Raw genomic sequence first — 17,557 nt, 5'->3', positions numbered from 1 at the left:
CAGACTACATCTTAGTACTGTTGCTCGGCGTCAGCTTTGATTTAACTGGACGGAGCCTGAAACGCGATCAGCGGACTACCGACACGGTCGTTCCAGAGTGCAGAGCAAGAGTCCACTCACATCCGCGCCGCGTCGCTAATTAAAAAAAGGACTTCGTCTTAGAGGGTGGAGGGGCGTCGGAAACCTTCGGCAACTCTCGTCGTCCGGCCCGAAGTGAACTATGATAAAAGACTTCCCTCTGTCGGAGTTTGCACGCACTAAGGTCGACCAGGGGCGAGTCGCGGTACAGTCGACTTATGGATAATAAAATTATTTCCAAAAATAATTCTAAAATTATGATAAAGTTTAAAAGAAAATGCCGAAATACCTAATTTCCGGCACAGCAATTCCTGGAACTTATGAGGTCCATGTGTATTTACGGCGACTTTCATTTTACCACGATAGAAATATTTTTGAAAGGCCATAGGCAGCACTGAATTTCCAAATATTGCAATGGAAATATTTATCACTTTTTCTTTTCCTAAATGTAAACAAGCGTTTTTAAAGTAGTTGTTTATTTAATGGATTTATATCCAATAAAAATCTGAAATTAATTCAATGTTAACACACAATTATACACATAAGTCCAAAAATGAATTTTGTAGTAAAATCTCATCAAAAAAATGGTACCTATTGAGATCTCTTACTCAAGATCTGAAATTTTCATGTTCAACTTTAAACAAAAGTGAATTACTGCAAGGTTGGATGGATTTATTGTTTTCACCATTTGAATTAATGAAGTTCCAGTTAATGTATACATACTTACCAACCTGTACAATTAACCTTAAAATATATGATAATTCATGTATTAAAATAAATTTGGAAGAGTTTGATATCGTATCAGCTACGGGATATCAAGGTAAAACAAAGAAAATTCATGTATGTCATCTGTTTCTCCATTGGTTGCTACATGCCAATAATCACTTAGTTTCAATGTTTTATTGATCGTTTGGGTTCTGGCTATGTTTGTCTGAAGTCTTTGAGTGAATTAGTGTACAAAATGGCAGTGTTGTTTTATATATGTAATTCTTTGTTTTATTTAGCTTGCATAAAACTTAATGCTTAGTGCTATGTGAATAGTTATTTAGAAGTGTGTGTGTTGTAACATTAGATGATGTGTGTGAACTATGAAATTTACAAACCAGATATTTCAGGTCATTTAAAAGTTTCTTTTTTTTTATTTTTTTTATTTTTTTACAATAATAGTTATGTGTAAGGTTTAATGGTAGAGTAGCAAAATTGCTGTGTTTGATTTATGCTAAAATTTACCATTGAAATTGTTTTTGCTAGATTAGGAATTTCAAAAGTTGGCAAGAATGTTAAAAAAGTTAAAAATTTAAGCATCTCTGACATTTTATTTACTGTGGTGTATATTTGCCTATTGTTTTCATCATACTGAGAGAGAAAAAAATGTTTTTTTTTTTTAACACTTCCCTCTTTGTACGTTTTTCCCGGTTTTTACATATTTTCCCTGGTCCCTTGAAATATGTTTAAACTGGGTTCTACTGTATTATGTTATTTATTGTCAGAGTTATTTAATACTAGCAAATTGTCATGTGGTTATAGATCACGAGAAGAACGAGATACCAGATCTAAAAGTGAAAGAATGGATTTGGTCCAAGAGTAACCCTTACCAGTCCCCTGATTTGGTGAAGGCTGAGCAGATTGGATGGGGTGTGCCAACCATACAGCGCCTCTGGTTTGGGTGAGTACTGAGTTTGAACAGCTCGTCTTCCAGTTACAATTATTATATAAGTGTATGTCTAAAAGTATATTTTTTTATCCCCAGAGGTTCCATAGATGACAAGCGCAGACGTCTTCGAGCATTCCTTACCTGCATGCGTTCAGACACACCACTTATGCTCAACCCAGCATATGTACCACAGCATCTTCTTGTCATGGCTACAGTGTTGAGGTAAGAATTATAGAATAGATTTGACTCCGTTGATGTTAACAATGTCAATTAGTTTGGAACTCATCTTATATCCTACTACTATTGTCAGAAAAGTAATTTTGACTTATTTTTCCTGAAAAGCCAAAAAATCCAAAGCTATAAATATGTGCAATTAACTACAAGGACACAGGGTGGCCACTCACCGGGAAAACCGGGATTTATCAGGGAAATCACGTTGATCGGGAATTATCAGGGAAATGTCAGGGAATTTTTTTAATAACCGGGAATTTTTTGTGTCGTGTATATTTCCGCAGAGCTGCCAACCATTATGGATTTTCCGTAATTATTACGGATTTAACACAATATTACGGAATTACGGAACATCGCTGGTTTATTACGGAAACGAGGCTTTGTGCTGCTGGGTAACGGAAAAAAATTCCGTTTCTGGTGTGCGTGTTTCGTGAACGCAGTTCGAATAAATCACGTGGTTGCGCAGATAACGGAACTGATAAATGTGCGCATGTACTGTTGAAATAAGTAGATTAATCATTGTGTTTTGTAATAGAAATGGTACGGTATTACGTCCGTTGTACGATACAACTAGTACATATTCTCGGTCTTTTCGTTTGTTAGCTACTTACATCACGATAATTTTTGTACGGTACTTTGGCTAACCTGTCTTGTGTTATTTACTTTCTTGAAAGCCATTTTTTTCATCAAAGTGTTTTTGTCGTGTGTACAGACGTGAAACTTTTTTATGTTGTTCAATAGTGTTGTGTTCTTCAGTGCCGGTTGTAGAAATGAAGCATGTGACAGAACAATGTGTATCTGGGGCAAAAAAAAAGGTTATTCTTCAAATGTTTTGGAACGCCACGCTTTTTGTAATGTATGCACGTGTGACTTTTCGATTGCGCATGTTGGAAGGGATGACTAAGGACGGCATATTGAATCAAAGAAACATGCAGAACATTTTAAAGCCGTGACGAGCAATAAATATATATCGTCGTTTTTCGCTACATCTGGAGAAACTAAAGTAACAAACGCAGAGTTATTGTTTACAAGTTTTTTGGTAGAACACAATTTACCGATAGCAGTAGCCGATCATTCGGGTAATTTGTATAAAGCTATGTTTCCGGACTCAAAAATTGCACAAAAATACAGCTGTGCGAGAGCAAAAACATCTGCCTTAGTGGAGTATATGGCTGGTGAAACTAAATTGAAACTGTTGAATCTTTAGTAAGTGGACCATTTGCTTTAGCTACAGATGGGAGTACTGATTGTAATGCAGTGAAGATTTATCCATTAGTTTCATTTTTAAATCAAACACAAGGTAAAATTTGCACTGTACTGTTATCCCTTGTTGAGAGTACTAAGACTAAGAATATTTCACAACTAGAAATGTTACACTTCAAAAATGAATTAAAGAACAGTTATCAAAAGTTGTGTGAAAAAATGTTTGAGCGCTCGCCACTGAAATACCCCATTACATAAAACAAAACACAGACTGCAGGTCATTTAATGGGACTCTATAATGTAAAGTGACATATTTAAAATGTATTTTTTATTTAACGAACTTCCGTATGTATATAATGAAGAAAATACAGCAGGGTGCTAAAATATGAGTAATCTCTTTCTATAATATTATATTTTTTCATCAAAAGTATGTTTTTTTGTAATTGTTAATATCAGGGAAATTTTAAATTTTTAATCAGGGAAATCAGGGAAAAATCAGGGAATATTTTTGGTGACTGTGAGTGGCCACCATGGGACAGTACAAACATCAGTTTCTTTGTATTTAACAGGAATATGAAATTTTCATGGCTGTAATTTCATATTTTTTTGTGAAATTGATCTGATTTTGCGGTATTTTGAGGTTTACAAAAAAAATTATAAATCACTATGTAGATTAGTTAGTTTTGGGAATTAGGTAGAGCTATGTGAACATAATATTTTTTATTTTGAATTAAATACAAATCTGAACATCAAATTATTCATAAATACAAATATCAAATTATAATAATAATAAGAATTTGAATCCCAATAAATTAGACGTGGGACGATACCACACTTTTGATACTCGATAGTGTATTGTTTTTTCAGTTCGATACTTTTGATACTCCAGGGGAAAATATTTTCCCATTAAGTAACAATTATTACAAATAACATAAATTAGTTTTAAACTATATAAATTCCCTCTTTATTACAAGAATACAAACTGCAAACAACTTTAAAGACTTGAGTATAAAAATAATATAAAAAATAGAAGCGAAATACAAACTATCTTCAAGAGAATTAGCCCTTTATTTTCCAGTACACTTTATTTTACGTGAACAAATGTAAATAAAGATAGCGCTCTCTTAAATAAAATTGCCGCAAACAATAATAGTTTGCGCTGGTGCCGCCAATTTACGTCACTATACGACTGCGGCAGTTGAAAACATTCATAATATTGATACAAATCTCTGGTACTTACCATACACGAGAGATGAGACACGTACATACTTACTCTAGTCTTTGCTCTATAATGTTGACTGTTATTACTAGGCGTGTTAATTGTTACTATTCCGACGGATTGTGAGTGGAGTCGATTAATGTGAATTTTAAGTGCTCAATATTTCTACAATTTTTTTTTTTATTTTTTTCTCCAAATTTTTTGTGAATTCAATGTCAGAAGTGTTAGGTGCGAAAAACGTAACTTCTTGAACACGAAACAAAAACAACTTAACCTTACTTTACGTTTGTTTACTATTGGCAAGTTGCAGTAACGACTTATATAATTATAATTTATTCTGATGTAAGCCTATTGGTTATCATAATTACAGCTAATAAGCTGTTCTAGTACGGTAGAACCCCTGTCATACACTTTTCAACGGAGGGTACAAAAATGGTGTAGGTATGATGTGGGAAAGTTTATGAAAAGGGAATGGCAATAATAAAAAAAATATTTCAATCTAGCATACCAGCACAATGTCAGATTAAACTTAAATACAGTATGTGTAAATAATTGCATTATATTAAGGAAAGATATGAATTCATCATTATATATACATATAATAAAACCACCAGAAATGTAAAATACAGTCCATAATCAAGTAAAGCAGTCCTTTCTTGGATGGGGAGAAAAGTTACCAAGCTTAAATTAGAAATTAAAAAAATTAGGCTATTGTAAAAAGAAAATCAGAAATTTTTGCTTGTTTGTTTCATTTTACAAACAACTTTATGCAACAAAACAATTTTCAATAAAATTTTAACTTGAGAAACGTAAAATACAAAACAATCCGATCGTAAGAAAACAATAACAAACTGGTATATTCAGTTCAAAGATTAATGAATGCACAAAATATGAGATCCGTTCTATGGTAAAGCACGTGCACCATTTTCATAATCATTGCTAGTTTACGCCACTAGTCTCGCTTGGTGCTGGCCATAGATGCTACTAGGGAAGTGCACAGTCTTCCTGATGTTACTATCCATATCTATGGTGCGATAAAGTTCATTTCTTATGTTTGCAAAAGTAAACAATGAACGTTTTTCAAAATAAAAGCATTAAAACGTAGTTCACCAGGAGGAATATAAAAAAAATTTGTGAATTTTAGGACTTTTCCGCTTCGTAAAAACGTATGAAACGGGAAATTAATGATTTTATAAGTGTATGTTCCGGTAAAGTAAACCATTGTAAATATAGTACTTTCGGCGGGACCAAAATTAATTGGCGTATGACACGGGAAACTGTATGAAACTGGAACTTATCATTGAGGTTCTACTGTAGTTGTATTTTGTACGATGGCGACTCAAAACTTAATTAAATACAAATGAACAAGCATTCCGGTATCAAAAGAATGTATCGAACTTACAGTTTCGATACTCGATACTTTGCGATACCATCAAATATCGGAGGTATCGAGGTATCGAAAATCCCATCACTACAATAAATAAATTTCATGCCATTTAACAATTTTGGAAAATTAGACAAATAACACTGAAAGTGAAAGGTTGGTTAGGTTAAGTCAGCTACAATAATTATATTGAAAATGCTTGTTAAAATATTTTCATTTTTAAATAATTTTTTTTATTTTAAATGCATCTAACCTAACTTAACCTACTCAACAAACAAACCTTTCATTTCAGTTCTTATTTGCCTTATTTTCTGAACCTGCTAATCTAAATAATGATGAAAATTTTTGCAAACCGTAAAATACTGTGAAAACCATTGCAATCTATTTTATGAAAAACCTTAATTTCTTTTTATGCTGTATTATCAAATTAGTGATTGAATGAGCTCATAGTTAAACTTTTAAACTCTTAGTTATTCGCGAGTTTTCGTTGCTGCATTCAGGTAAATAGTATTTTAGTTCAGCAATATTATAAACATAATTTTTGCAAATTTAACTTTTAATCTTAAACCATTAATTGCTTTTTTTTTGTTTACTTTTGTGTTGCAATGTTTTTTTTTTTTTTCATAGACATATTGTTACATTCCAAGTTGGCCCGGCAATACAACCTAGAAAAATAACAAGAAACTTTAATCACTTGAAAAGTTTGTTTAATACCATGTTTTTGAAGTTCTTTTAAGTTTTTATAGTTGCCAACATTGAAGATAAATATTATCCTAGGATAGTTGCATTAAAATGAGATTTCAAGGCAGTCTTTTATTATTATACCTAAAAAAATAACTTGCATAACCGTTCCTGATGATGGATCACATTCACTGTAGCTCGTCGCTCGATTCACACACACACACACAAGCCCCTTTGTTTTAATTTTAAGTTAAAAGTCCAAAAATTATTTTTAATAAAAGTTACAATTTGGCCTGTCCCTGACCAGCAGGCGTAAGTCAACTATTCGTAAATTTACTTCATTGTTTCTGGTGAGCTGCCGACGACGCGACTGCATGCTGCAACAATTGAGCGACAACTAACGTACACCATGCTATTACCTTCCTTTACAAAGCTAGAAACGGAGGCAACCCCGTGGGCCATCACACCAATCATAACACAGTATTCAGTACCTGACCATATAAGGGATAATACTGAAAAATTTTCTCTCTAAAAGTCTGGGACACCAGTCACACCATCTCAAGGCTCGCTCTGATTTGCTGGCGAGGCAGCACCCTCGAAAGTTCCAGTCTATTGCTGCCCAGTCATGCACCCACATAGTGACAGTGTTACACCTGTCTTCCTTTCTTTTCAAATCTTCTAGAATGCTCTAGACCGCCAATCTTGATGCCCATAGTATGCTTTGAAATTTGAGAAAACGTAATTAATACCCATGTTATTTTTAAATGATTAAGTAAATTACAATGAAACATTAAAAATAATATTAAAGCACAAACAAAATGACTTAAATTATTGACATCTCAGGAATCATGCGATGTTACAGTATACAGCAAGTAAACTGCTACTGTATCACATTTTGTTAGATCAATCGTCCCACTATCAATGTATACGCCGTGCAATTTATGAAGATTACTTCTTTTAATGCCTACCTGATTGGAATGTCCGTGTTTTGTGGTGTTGTAATCCATGATGTTAATTTTTTTCCCCACTTATGGTGCATGTGAAGGGAAGAATACATATAATATTTTTTTTCTTTCAAGCTTGAAATGAAAAATACACAGTGTTTTGAATTGATTACATACTTGATTTTTTCCCTTACTGTTTAGCAAAACAGTAGTGACAAAAAAAACTTAAATGTTTGTTGCATGTTTTAAAACTTTGCTTATTGTTTTATGTTTTTGATTATGAAGTCCCATTAAACATCAATTGTGGGTATGTATATCACACAAATGACTTAATCTCACCAGTGAACGTTGGTATATGACAAACTCATGAGGTATTCTATGTCAAGTATTCAGAAGAAAATGTATATTCATTATTTTGAAGTGTTAGTATTCGAGGTTGTATCGAATACGAATAGTTTTTGTATTCGTATCCTAAAATTGGAATATTCGCACAGACCTAGAATTAAGGAAAATAAAAACTGAAGTGGAAAGAAAGGGTTGGTTATTTTAGGTTAGCTTGTAAAAAACTTTTTTCAACAATTTAAATATTTTTATTAATGTTTTATGTGTAATTATTGTAGCTGATTTCACCAACCTTACACTTTAGTGTTAATCTAATTTCCCTAGAACCACTACACTATATACTTACTTTTTCTTTCCCTATGTATTGTAAAGTGATGTGAAAAAAAATTTATAGTGGAATACCAAAATTCAAATATTTATTTTATTTGGTATTGGTATTTAAGGATAATTAGGTATTCATTTTGATTCAAACTAAACTGATATTTGCTTAGGTCTAAATATTAATATTTGAAGTATCCGTATTATAGTACATATATGAATATGTATTATACTATATGAATAATAAACTTTTGAAAATATTAATATTTACACAAGCCTAGCTGTTTCTATGCAAGTGTCAATGTATGGATCAAACGCTGTACATTTTCAGTTATTTTAGTGACATCTATTTTTTTATAGGGCTTCGTGAATATTCATAGCATGAGTTTTTATTTTAAACCAATGACCAATTGGCCCTGTCTAGCAATATATGTGTGTGTAAAATACTCTACAGTTTAGCTAATTTTGTTTTTCATATTTAGTCTTAACCACCTTCAAAATATCATTTTCAGTTATTTTAATTTGGTTTTTTTTTTTTTTTTTTTTTTTTTTCCCCAGATACATCATGTCTTTGAGTAAGCCGGTTCTCCGCAAGCCAGAACTGGATGCCTTCATTGTCCAAGCATTTTCCCCTGAATTGATGAATGCCCAGTACCTTCAAGAATTGCAGGTAAACTTACTTTTTCTAAAGTAATGAAAGATGTAGCTGCATAAAATTGGCTGTTCATGTATAGCTTTTAATCTTACCTGTTGTATTAGTTTTCCTCTGCCTAAACTCCAGTCTACAAGATGACAAAAAAACTAGCAGCAGATCAACCTTCAAGAAGGGACTAACTAGGACATAAGATGAGTTAGATTTAAGTCTTTTAGCAACTCCAAATGCTCCAATTGATTCAGCATTGACTCAAAGAAATTAGAAAAACTAGAAAAATGTTATTTTTGCTTTTATTATAACAGTGGACAAAAAAATTGTGATTTTTCAGTTAGAATCAAATTCGAATCGAATTTCAAAAAATTCACGAGTTTCGAATTTTTTTCAGATCAAATTTTAGAATATTTGTTAAAATAACATAGATCATTAAAAAATTTTAACATACCACCTTTGAAAAACTTGTCACATAATTCACAGTTTAAATCAAGTAACTAAAATTAAGGTGAGACTATATTGAAGAAGAACAACCAGTTTCTCAAAAATAAAAAAAATTAAAATTAAAAATTATATGTCTGTAGCACTAACACAAATCACTTCGCAAATCATTTCAAATTGTCATGGAGAAAGGTGAGTTCAACATGGTGCGGCAACAACAATTCTCTGCGGCTGGTAACTATGTTGCCTGCTGTAGAGAAAACTCTCTCACTTGCCACCTGGTTGGCTGGCAGATTGAGGTAGTTGTCTGCTACCTTGGCAATGGCAGGATAATTGTGACTGTTGTTTCTCCACCGCTCATATGGACTGTCATGTCTTGGTAGGTAGGGTGCTGCAAGGTAACTTTCAATAGCCTTTATAGATGAAGGTTCATCTGTTGAAGGTTGGGTTAGGGATTGTTTGTCCAGTTCATCCCACAAGGATTCAGTACTTTCTGGCTGCATGACTTGAAGAGAGTTCGCAAACTTCTCAGGTGCATTATCGATCTGAGTATTCTGTAGTGCTTTCTTAAGTAGAATAATTGAATGTTGCCATTCATTTTCATATTCAAATAATGTAATTTTGTATCTTGGGTCAAGAATGGTGTATAGGGCATTTACATCATCCATTTTGTACAATGGAAATCTTGTTGCTAAAGCCTTCAAAAGGTTTCGTCCAAATGCTACACCAGGTGTGTTTTCATTCTGTATGTAATTCAGTGTTGCTGCTTTCAGGCAGTGAATAATTGGAACAATCATTGAAGCTGTTGGGTAACTGTTCTCACTTGACTCTTTGGTAGCTTCTGCAAAAGGTTTCATAACTTTAACGATTAATTTGGTAAGCTTCCACTCACTCTGTGACAGAATCTGTATCTGTGTTGGAAGTACTCAGCTCAGCAGCTATAGCTAGAGCCACGATTATATGGTAATGCGCGATAAAACGAAATAACACCGAAAACCGCTTGAAAACACGAAATAAAACGAAATTGTGCGAAATCCGCGATATGTCACGAAAGTTCGTCTATCCTGATTATTTACTTTTTTTTTTTTTTTTCCATTCTGTAAGGACAATTCACTATCTTCAGCACAATCAAATATTTCTTACAGTAACTAGCAGCAATATATATTATATGCGACGGTGATTAATTATAGATTTTAAAATGAAGTCTCGGAATTAACGTAATATTTTCTTTAAACGGTAATCTTGTGTACCATAATAATTTAAGATGTTGATAACTATGAAACAATGGCCGCCGTTCACTTTCTGTAAATACAAAAATAACAAACGTCCAAAATATGTTTTTCTAAGATTACGTTTTTAATCATTAAAATATTACACACTAAAGCGCATTGCTTTTACTGTTTATTTAAAATAAAGTACGTAGGCTACGAAAATAAAATTAACCCTGCTTAACGTAACAATTGTAAATAATAAATAGTACATGTTTATGTCGGTATTAATTTTCACGTACGTATGTTGGTATTCGGTATGCGTTTGTATTCGCATCTATTCTCCATTGTTTTGATCTATCCAGCACGGCAAGTTTTTGCGTATTGAAAGGTTAAATTCTTCCTATGTGATTAAAAAATTTTTGATAATGCCTTAAACGAAGGTTTCTGCCAGTGACCGATCGAAAGAATTTTCCAGCGAAGGATTTTATATCAGTGATAAAATTTTAATGTGCAAATTCTGTAACTGCAGGCTAGACTACGAGAGACGCGATACGCTTGTGAAACATGTCGCGAGTGAGAAACATAAGCGTTTGAGGCAAAACTCATCTGTTAAACGACATCCTTGTCTAAGAGTCTTTAATGCCATTAATTTGCTGTTCAACCCAAGAAATGTGAGTAGGGTTAGCATTAGGGTTGTGCGAATGTTCGGTATACCGATACCGAAATCGAAATTTTGCTACTTTTATTTTCGATTTCGGTAAGAATTTCATCTGTCGAAGTTCGTTTTTAGCGAAATATTTCGAGCCAAACGAAAGTTCAATAGCTTACCGAAGTTCGTTTGTTCTAGTTGAAAAAGAAATCGTAATTTAACAAAAATGTACAGTAGAATACCGGTACAATAACGTACCTTATTATAAAGTATATTTCACTTAACGAATTTTTTTTAAGTGCCCGCCAAAAATCGTATCTTCGCCATGCAAAACGGTTTCAGTTTAAAGTATCATATTTTCACTATAACGTATAAATTCTACTAGTAGCGTGGCATTACTAAACCAAAATTTACTTAAACTGGTAAATAAATTTCCAGCTAAATGATTAATGTAGTATAACAAAGATACACAAATACCACCGCAACGTATTTTCTAACCTCTAAATTCTCAAAACAAAGTTAACAAACAGTTGCGCGCACAACCATAGATTATACCGTATGTAGTATGCGACGTGAGCAACACAACACCATTCGATACATCGAAAGACGGAGGTTTGAGAGAAGTATTAATTATTTAGACAAAAGTGTTACGCTACGCTAAAAATACTGTTTGATGTCTGTGCCGGGATTGTTTATTGTTATTGTTGAGTTTATTTACAGGTTACGTTATTTAGACACCGCATTATATTTGTGCTACAATATGAATGATCCTGGAGATAAAAAGAAACGAAAGCAATTCACGCTTAAGGAAAAAGTGGATATACTCAGAGAACTAAGCAAGGGGAAAAAAGCAAGTCGCAGTTGCGAATACATATGGCATTGCGGCTCTCCTGTAGCTATTTTTTTATATATATTTTTTTCTCTTTGTAAAGATATGTATGCATGTTTCAGTACTAAGTACAAAAACTTGAGGTACCTGTAAGTACTTAGCACTGGGATTCTACTGTAATGTCTTTATATGATTTGCTTGTTATTACTAATAATGTAATAACATATGCAAATCATATAAAGACATTAATTAGAAAAAAGATTTCCATTAAGATTAATTTACGTGGTGATGAAAAAAACTCACGTTAATGAAAATACGGTAAAATCATAATTTGAACAAACATGGCAGATAAAATAAACAAAATTCAACCGTGATTACAGTAGGCCTAGGTATCAAAACAAAATCATGCAATATTTGAAAAATTACCTGATTCATTTGCTTTCAAACAGTAGTGTAGGTACTATATTCGTAAAACATACATTCCAGAACTGTTAGTACACTATTTAGTATTTACCGTATACACATAAACAAAGAACGTACCTACTTTAATTCGCGCACAGCCAAACAAAAACATTGTCGTCTGCTTTATTTAAAATTTACATACTCTGACTGGCATATAAAATCCTCATAATATACAGCCAATTAGACAAAAAGGTCAACAAGTCACTTGGCAGCAACCATTTGTTATGTTTTGTTTTGACCATGTCCCTTGCCTGGTTTACAGCTTCCTGAGCTAGCCATGTGTGACAGTGTTGCAAGATGACGGCCGTTCCGCAGTAGTCACGTGTTTTTTCATCAGTACCATGCACGTGATAAATATATTATCATAGACTGCGACATTACGACTGTAAAGGAAATAGTCTGTGCCCTGAAAGATCTGGATTGATTCTTGAAATTTACGAGTGACATGGGGCTGTGTTGTGTGGTCTAGGGCGGATGTTGACTATATTAAATAGTAATATTTATATATACATCAAAAGTTACAAAAATGATTTATGTAATAGAATTTATTACTGAAGAGCAAATTTTGGGGCACTTTTTTTCTTTGTTAATTAAAAAATTTCGCTTAACTTTCGTTAAGAATATATTTATCTCATAGAAAAATTCATTTTCGTTTCACTTTCGCGAAACTTGATAAATTTTCTTTCACTTTCATTTCGTGTGGATAAAGTCACTTTCGCACATGCCTAGTTAGCATAGAAGATGCAAACCTACAGATGTCTCTGCATAACTTGCCTTCTGTTTCCCATCTTCCCGTTGATACATTCATACATGGCTATGTTGCTTTCAAAAAAAAATTGAGGATGAACTTTCATTGCCAGAAACAAGCCAAATTGATGTTGCAAAGGTACTTTGCTCCCTTAAGGGGGACTACAGTGAATTTGCTCAAGCCAGTTTAAGGGCAATCTGGTTCCCAACATCAAATGTTGATGCAGAACGTTCATTTTCCAGGTACTCACTGGTAGTTAGTGACAGAAGACAACGTCTCACTTCAGAAAATGCGGAAAATTTAACTGATAGCATTTCAATAAAACCGTCTTAATAGTAACTTTGGAAGTGCTTAATTGTGTAATTTTGTAGTGTATGTGATTGTAATTAAGTCGTGAAATTTTTAGTAGTTATTTAAAAGTTTGAATTTATGAATTTGCAAATGAACTTAATTATCAATGAATTTGCAAATGAACTTAATTGTAATTAGATCATGAGGTTTTAGTATTTATTAATATTTGTTTTAATAAATTTGCATGTCGTACAGAAAAGCAAGAAAATTTTGCTGTGGGTATTTTGAGCAAAAAAATAAAACCATATAACACCGAAATCTTTATTTCTTTACACCGAAATTTGTCTTAAAATAACACCACAAAATCTTGACTCTAGCTATAGCTTCTCGAAGGTGCAACAATCTCTCCAGCATAGCATACTCGCTACACCATCAAGCCTCGACATCTTGAATCAGTTTGAGCTTTGGCTGCTGGAAATTTTCTTGCACCTTGCCCAGCCTTGACCTTGCAGCAGAACTTTTGTTGTAGTGACCAACAATTTTGCGTGCTTTGGATATTAAAGTTTTGACGTGGGGTGTCGAGTTCTTGGCATCAGAAATGGCAAGCTGTAGTGTATGTGCAAAACAAAATCTGTGCATGTAGTTTGTTCCACTGATAGCAGATTTCAGGTTGCTGGCATTGTCTGTTACTATGAATATTTTTATTGGACTCTACTCGTTGGGGGGGTTGGCAAACACCGCTTTCTGGTCATTTCAGAGAGTCTTTGTCGAAGGTTCATACCAGTGTGCAATTCTTCAACAGCAATGTTACCAAGAGTAACTGACCTACATACCAAGTCTTTTGTATAGTGGCATGTTAGTGACATGTAGCTGTCCCCTGCTCTCGACATCCAATCATCTGTTGTCAGTGCAACATGAAATCTTCTTTAATCATGGCCTGTAATTTGTCCCTTTCTAGGTTATACAGTTCAGGAACAATCTGTCGAGAAAATGTTGTGCTGACTGGGACTTGTAATTAGGTTTCAGATGATGCATAAGGTCAAGAAAGCCTTTTTCTTCTATGAACCTGTATGGTAGATGACACATGGCAATCATTCGAGCAATCTTCATGTTGATAGACTTTGCTTCTTTTACCTGAGCAGGCATGTCAACTTTTTTCAGAAAAGCTGAAATTGGTTCTTGCTGCTCACCTATACCATTAGCAGATGTTGATGTGACAGCGGTTGATTTTGGTGTGGATTTCTCTTTAAATCCTCCAGATAGTTTTAAAAATTCATGATACTGGATGGAGTGATGGCAGGAAAGGTGAGTTCTCAACGAAGAAGTTGCACCTGAAATGTGAAATAAAATTACTAAGTAAAACATTTTAGGCCCTATGTACAAATTTACACAAATAGATTTTGGTAATTTGAAGATAAGTGGAAGCACTTTAGACTTGTGTTCATTATACCTATGTAGACCAAAAATAAGAATTGTTATTTTACTGGTTGCACGATACTTTCAATTAATTAATAACACACTAGACGTGTGTACTTTCCATCAGCAATTACAAGTGATAGCACGGACGAAAATAGTCTGATTACAGTTTGTTTACCTCGTCGGGCGAAGATAAAAGTATTATATCAGCAGATAAAAATTAAATATTAATTATATTAATAATATTTGTGTAGTGGAATCAACATAGCAGAATTTTAATACAGCTGGAGCGAAAATGCCTTGTTCCGTGTCGACTAGGCATAAATAAGACGACCATAATTTAATACTAACCTGTGGGCATCTTCAGTTTCTTACTACACTGTAAGCATTTAGCGAATCCTTCACCAGGTTCATAATAATTCCACAAGAAGCTTCTCTTTCTATTTTTTTCTTGCTTCGCTCATTTTTCTTCAGTTTTTAAACTGGTTCAAGACACCCATGGTACTCACTTGTGCAAGCACAGAAAAAGATAAAGAAGCATGTAACGAAATGGACGTGCATTTAGACCTGTTTGCACAATTGAAAACTTAACATTTGACTCTACGATAGCTCTCAAAAGATTGTTCCGTTAAAGTCGACGATTTTTTACTTTACGTTTCCGAAATGTTGGATACTAAGGTCAATGTCAAGCCACCATTTTGCCGATAACTAACAATCTTGGTTTCCAAGCCGATACATGTTATATGTACAGATCAATTATTAAAAAATATAAAGCTGTAATTAAAGTTTATGCATTTCAAAAACCGCTTTAATTTTTATAGGTTGAATACTTTTAAAATGTATTGTGCAATGCAGACTCCAAAAGGGTAAGATAAATGGTAAATGTTTTCAATTGTGTAGGTGCCTTTTCACTTTAAAGAGGAGCATGTGTGCACTGTGCAGTACACATTTCGTTCTCGAATTCCGCTTCAGTAGTAACCTTAGCTTGCCGCTGACGTGATGATATAAACATTCAAATTCATCAGATATTTATAAAATAAAGGCGGTGTAATGTAAGTACCGTATCGATAATTTAAATGTCCGTTATTCTCTGAAAATCATACTAATTACTGTATTTTGTAAATTTACAGACTGGCCATCATTAGTGATTGAACGTTTGACAGTTTTAATTGGTTATTTTACAAAGTGGACATGGCTACACACATTATTTACAGTAAAACTTATTTCCACTTTTCATGGGGTCAAAGTAAAAAAGTTTAAAAAGTGGGAAAGTTTAAATAAAGTGAAGACCATAAAAAGTATCACAGCTTACCTTATTTAGCATGTTTGACTTTCAAGGATAAAAATATTAATAAAAATATCACAGCATAAAGAAGTTGTACAAAAGAAAAATAACAAATTTACAGTTTCTATTGCTTAAGCATCGCACATTTTATTCTAAAATTAAGTTTGAAAATTAGGGGTGAGACCGTGGGTTTTACTATTATGCAAAAAAAAATGTAAAGTAATCAATAAAAACAAAACCAGACTTTGTGAAAGCACACAAATAATTTAAATTAATTAGTGATGCAATAAAACCATTTTATTCAACGTAAAAAAAAAGAAACCCTTAACAAGAACGTGTTTTGTAACTACACGCATAACGATCGTGCATGTTAACTCGGTTCCTGAGGAAGCGCGCGCGTGCATGCAGTCTGCGAGCTATCGATATCAATCTTCGACTACATGAGCTTTCTCTATACAGGAATCAACTCAACCAAACTGGCGCTGCTTACGTTTTTATGAGCGGTATAAAGCGACTCCCGAGACATTAAAGATGAAGTTTCTAACTTTTGAAAAAGTCTTTGAAACACGAGTTACACATCAGATTACTTTGTAATAGCATGGTTGCCACAGGACTAGAAAATGGGGAAAACCGGGAAATGGCAAGGAATTCCAGGAAATGTCGGGGAAAATTCTACGAATTCTGGAAATTTTATAGTTGCGTATAGTTCAAACAAAGCTTTGTTTTGATGCGCTCGTACTGCAACCGAACGACTCCATTAAAATGATGCTACCTAAGGCACACGGCAACTGCAACTTTTTTTACTTGGTCTACGATTGTCCGTTGCAATAGGCTGTTACAACCACCCACCATAACTTCTGGCCAATCCAGGCACGTGTTTTCACTAGCGAACCCAGGCCTTCATTTGTTCGTGTTTTGCTTCTTTTTATTTGCCCTTGAGACTTTGTATTATGTTCCGTTCCATGCAGTGAACTACAGAACGGGCATGGCGTCTATCTTTTGAAGGCTATTTTCACATGGAATAAGGTGAGTACAAAGCTTATTACGTGGATTTAAAGGCGTTGTTTGAGGTGAAGTTAGTTTTTGATGCGATCATAAGAAAATAAAGTGCATTTTGATAAAGAGGCAATACCAATTCTCATTTTGAAAACTACCAAGCTGATACGAAAACACGTGGCTTTTGTGTGCGGTTATGTTTTTGCATTTTTCTACCTATTTTTTTTTAAATAATTTTTTTCAACCGTTATAATCCGTGAGTTCTGTTGCGTGACACATTGTTTAAAAAAAAAATATGCATAACTGAACATGTTTTTCCCCAGAATCGTTTCTTAACATTGTAAGATTGTAAGAGTATTGCATGTTGTAATGCTGCTATTGTAATTCTCTAAGTAGGCCCGTTATATTGCTAGGTGTGAATTTGTAATTGTTTTTTTATTTGTGTAGTTATATTTTCTTAAAAATTCATAAACAATAATGTTTTAACCTAACCTGAAAATATTAATATGTACTTTTTTTTTAGCTAGAG

The 17,557-nt window shown here is 33.5% G+C and overlaps 1 protein-coding gene across 5 annotated transcripts in view; it reads left to right on the top strand.

Annotated features, from left to right (window-relative positions):
• The window catches only part of LOC134535542 (constitutive coactivator of PPAR-gamma-like protein 1 homolog), a 233,913-nt gene that overhangs the window by 145,523 nt on the left and 70,833 nt on the right, over positions 1-17,557 (top strand). For all 5 annotated transcript variants that reach the window (XM_063374693.1, XM_063374692.1, XM_063374695.1 and 2 more), the window contains exons 13-15: positions 1,606-1,744; positions 1,829-1,954; positions 8,613-8,724. In XM_063374693.1, the coding sequence (XP_063230763.1) occupies positions 1,606-1,744; positions 1,829-1,954; positions 8,613-8,724 (377 nt within the window). The remainder of the gene's footprint in view (positions 1-1,605; positions 1,745-1,828; positions 1,955-8,612; positions 8,725-17,557) is intronic.

Source organism: Bacillus rossius, chromosome 8 (genome assembly GCF_032445375.1).
Source record: "Bacillus rossius redtenbacheri isolate Brsri chromosome 8, Brsri_v3, whole genome shotgun sequence".
In the NCBI taxonomy this organism is placed as follows: domain Eukaryota; kingdom Metazoa; phylum Arthropoda; class Insecta; order Phasmatodea; family Bacillidae; genus Bacillus; species Bacillus rossius.
The sequence above is the reverse complement of the archived record's forward strand: the minus strand, read 5'-3'. Positions and strand labels throughout refer to the sequence as shown.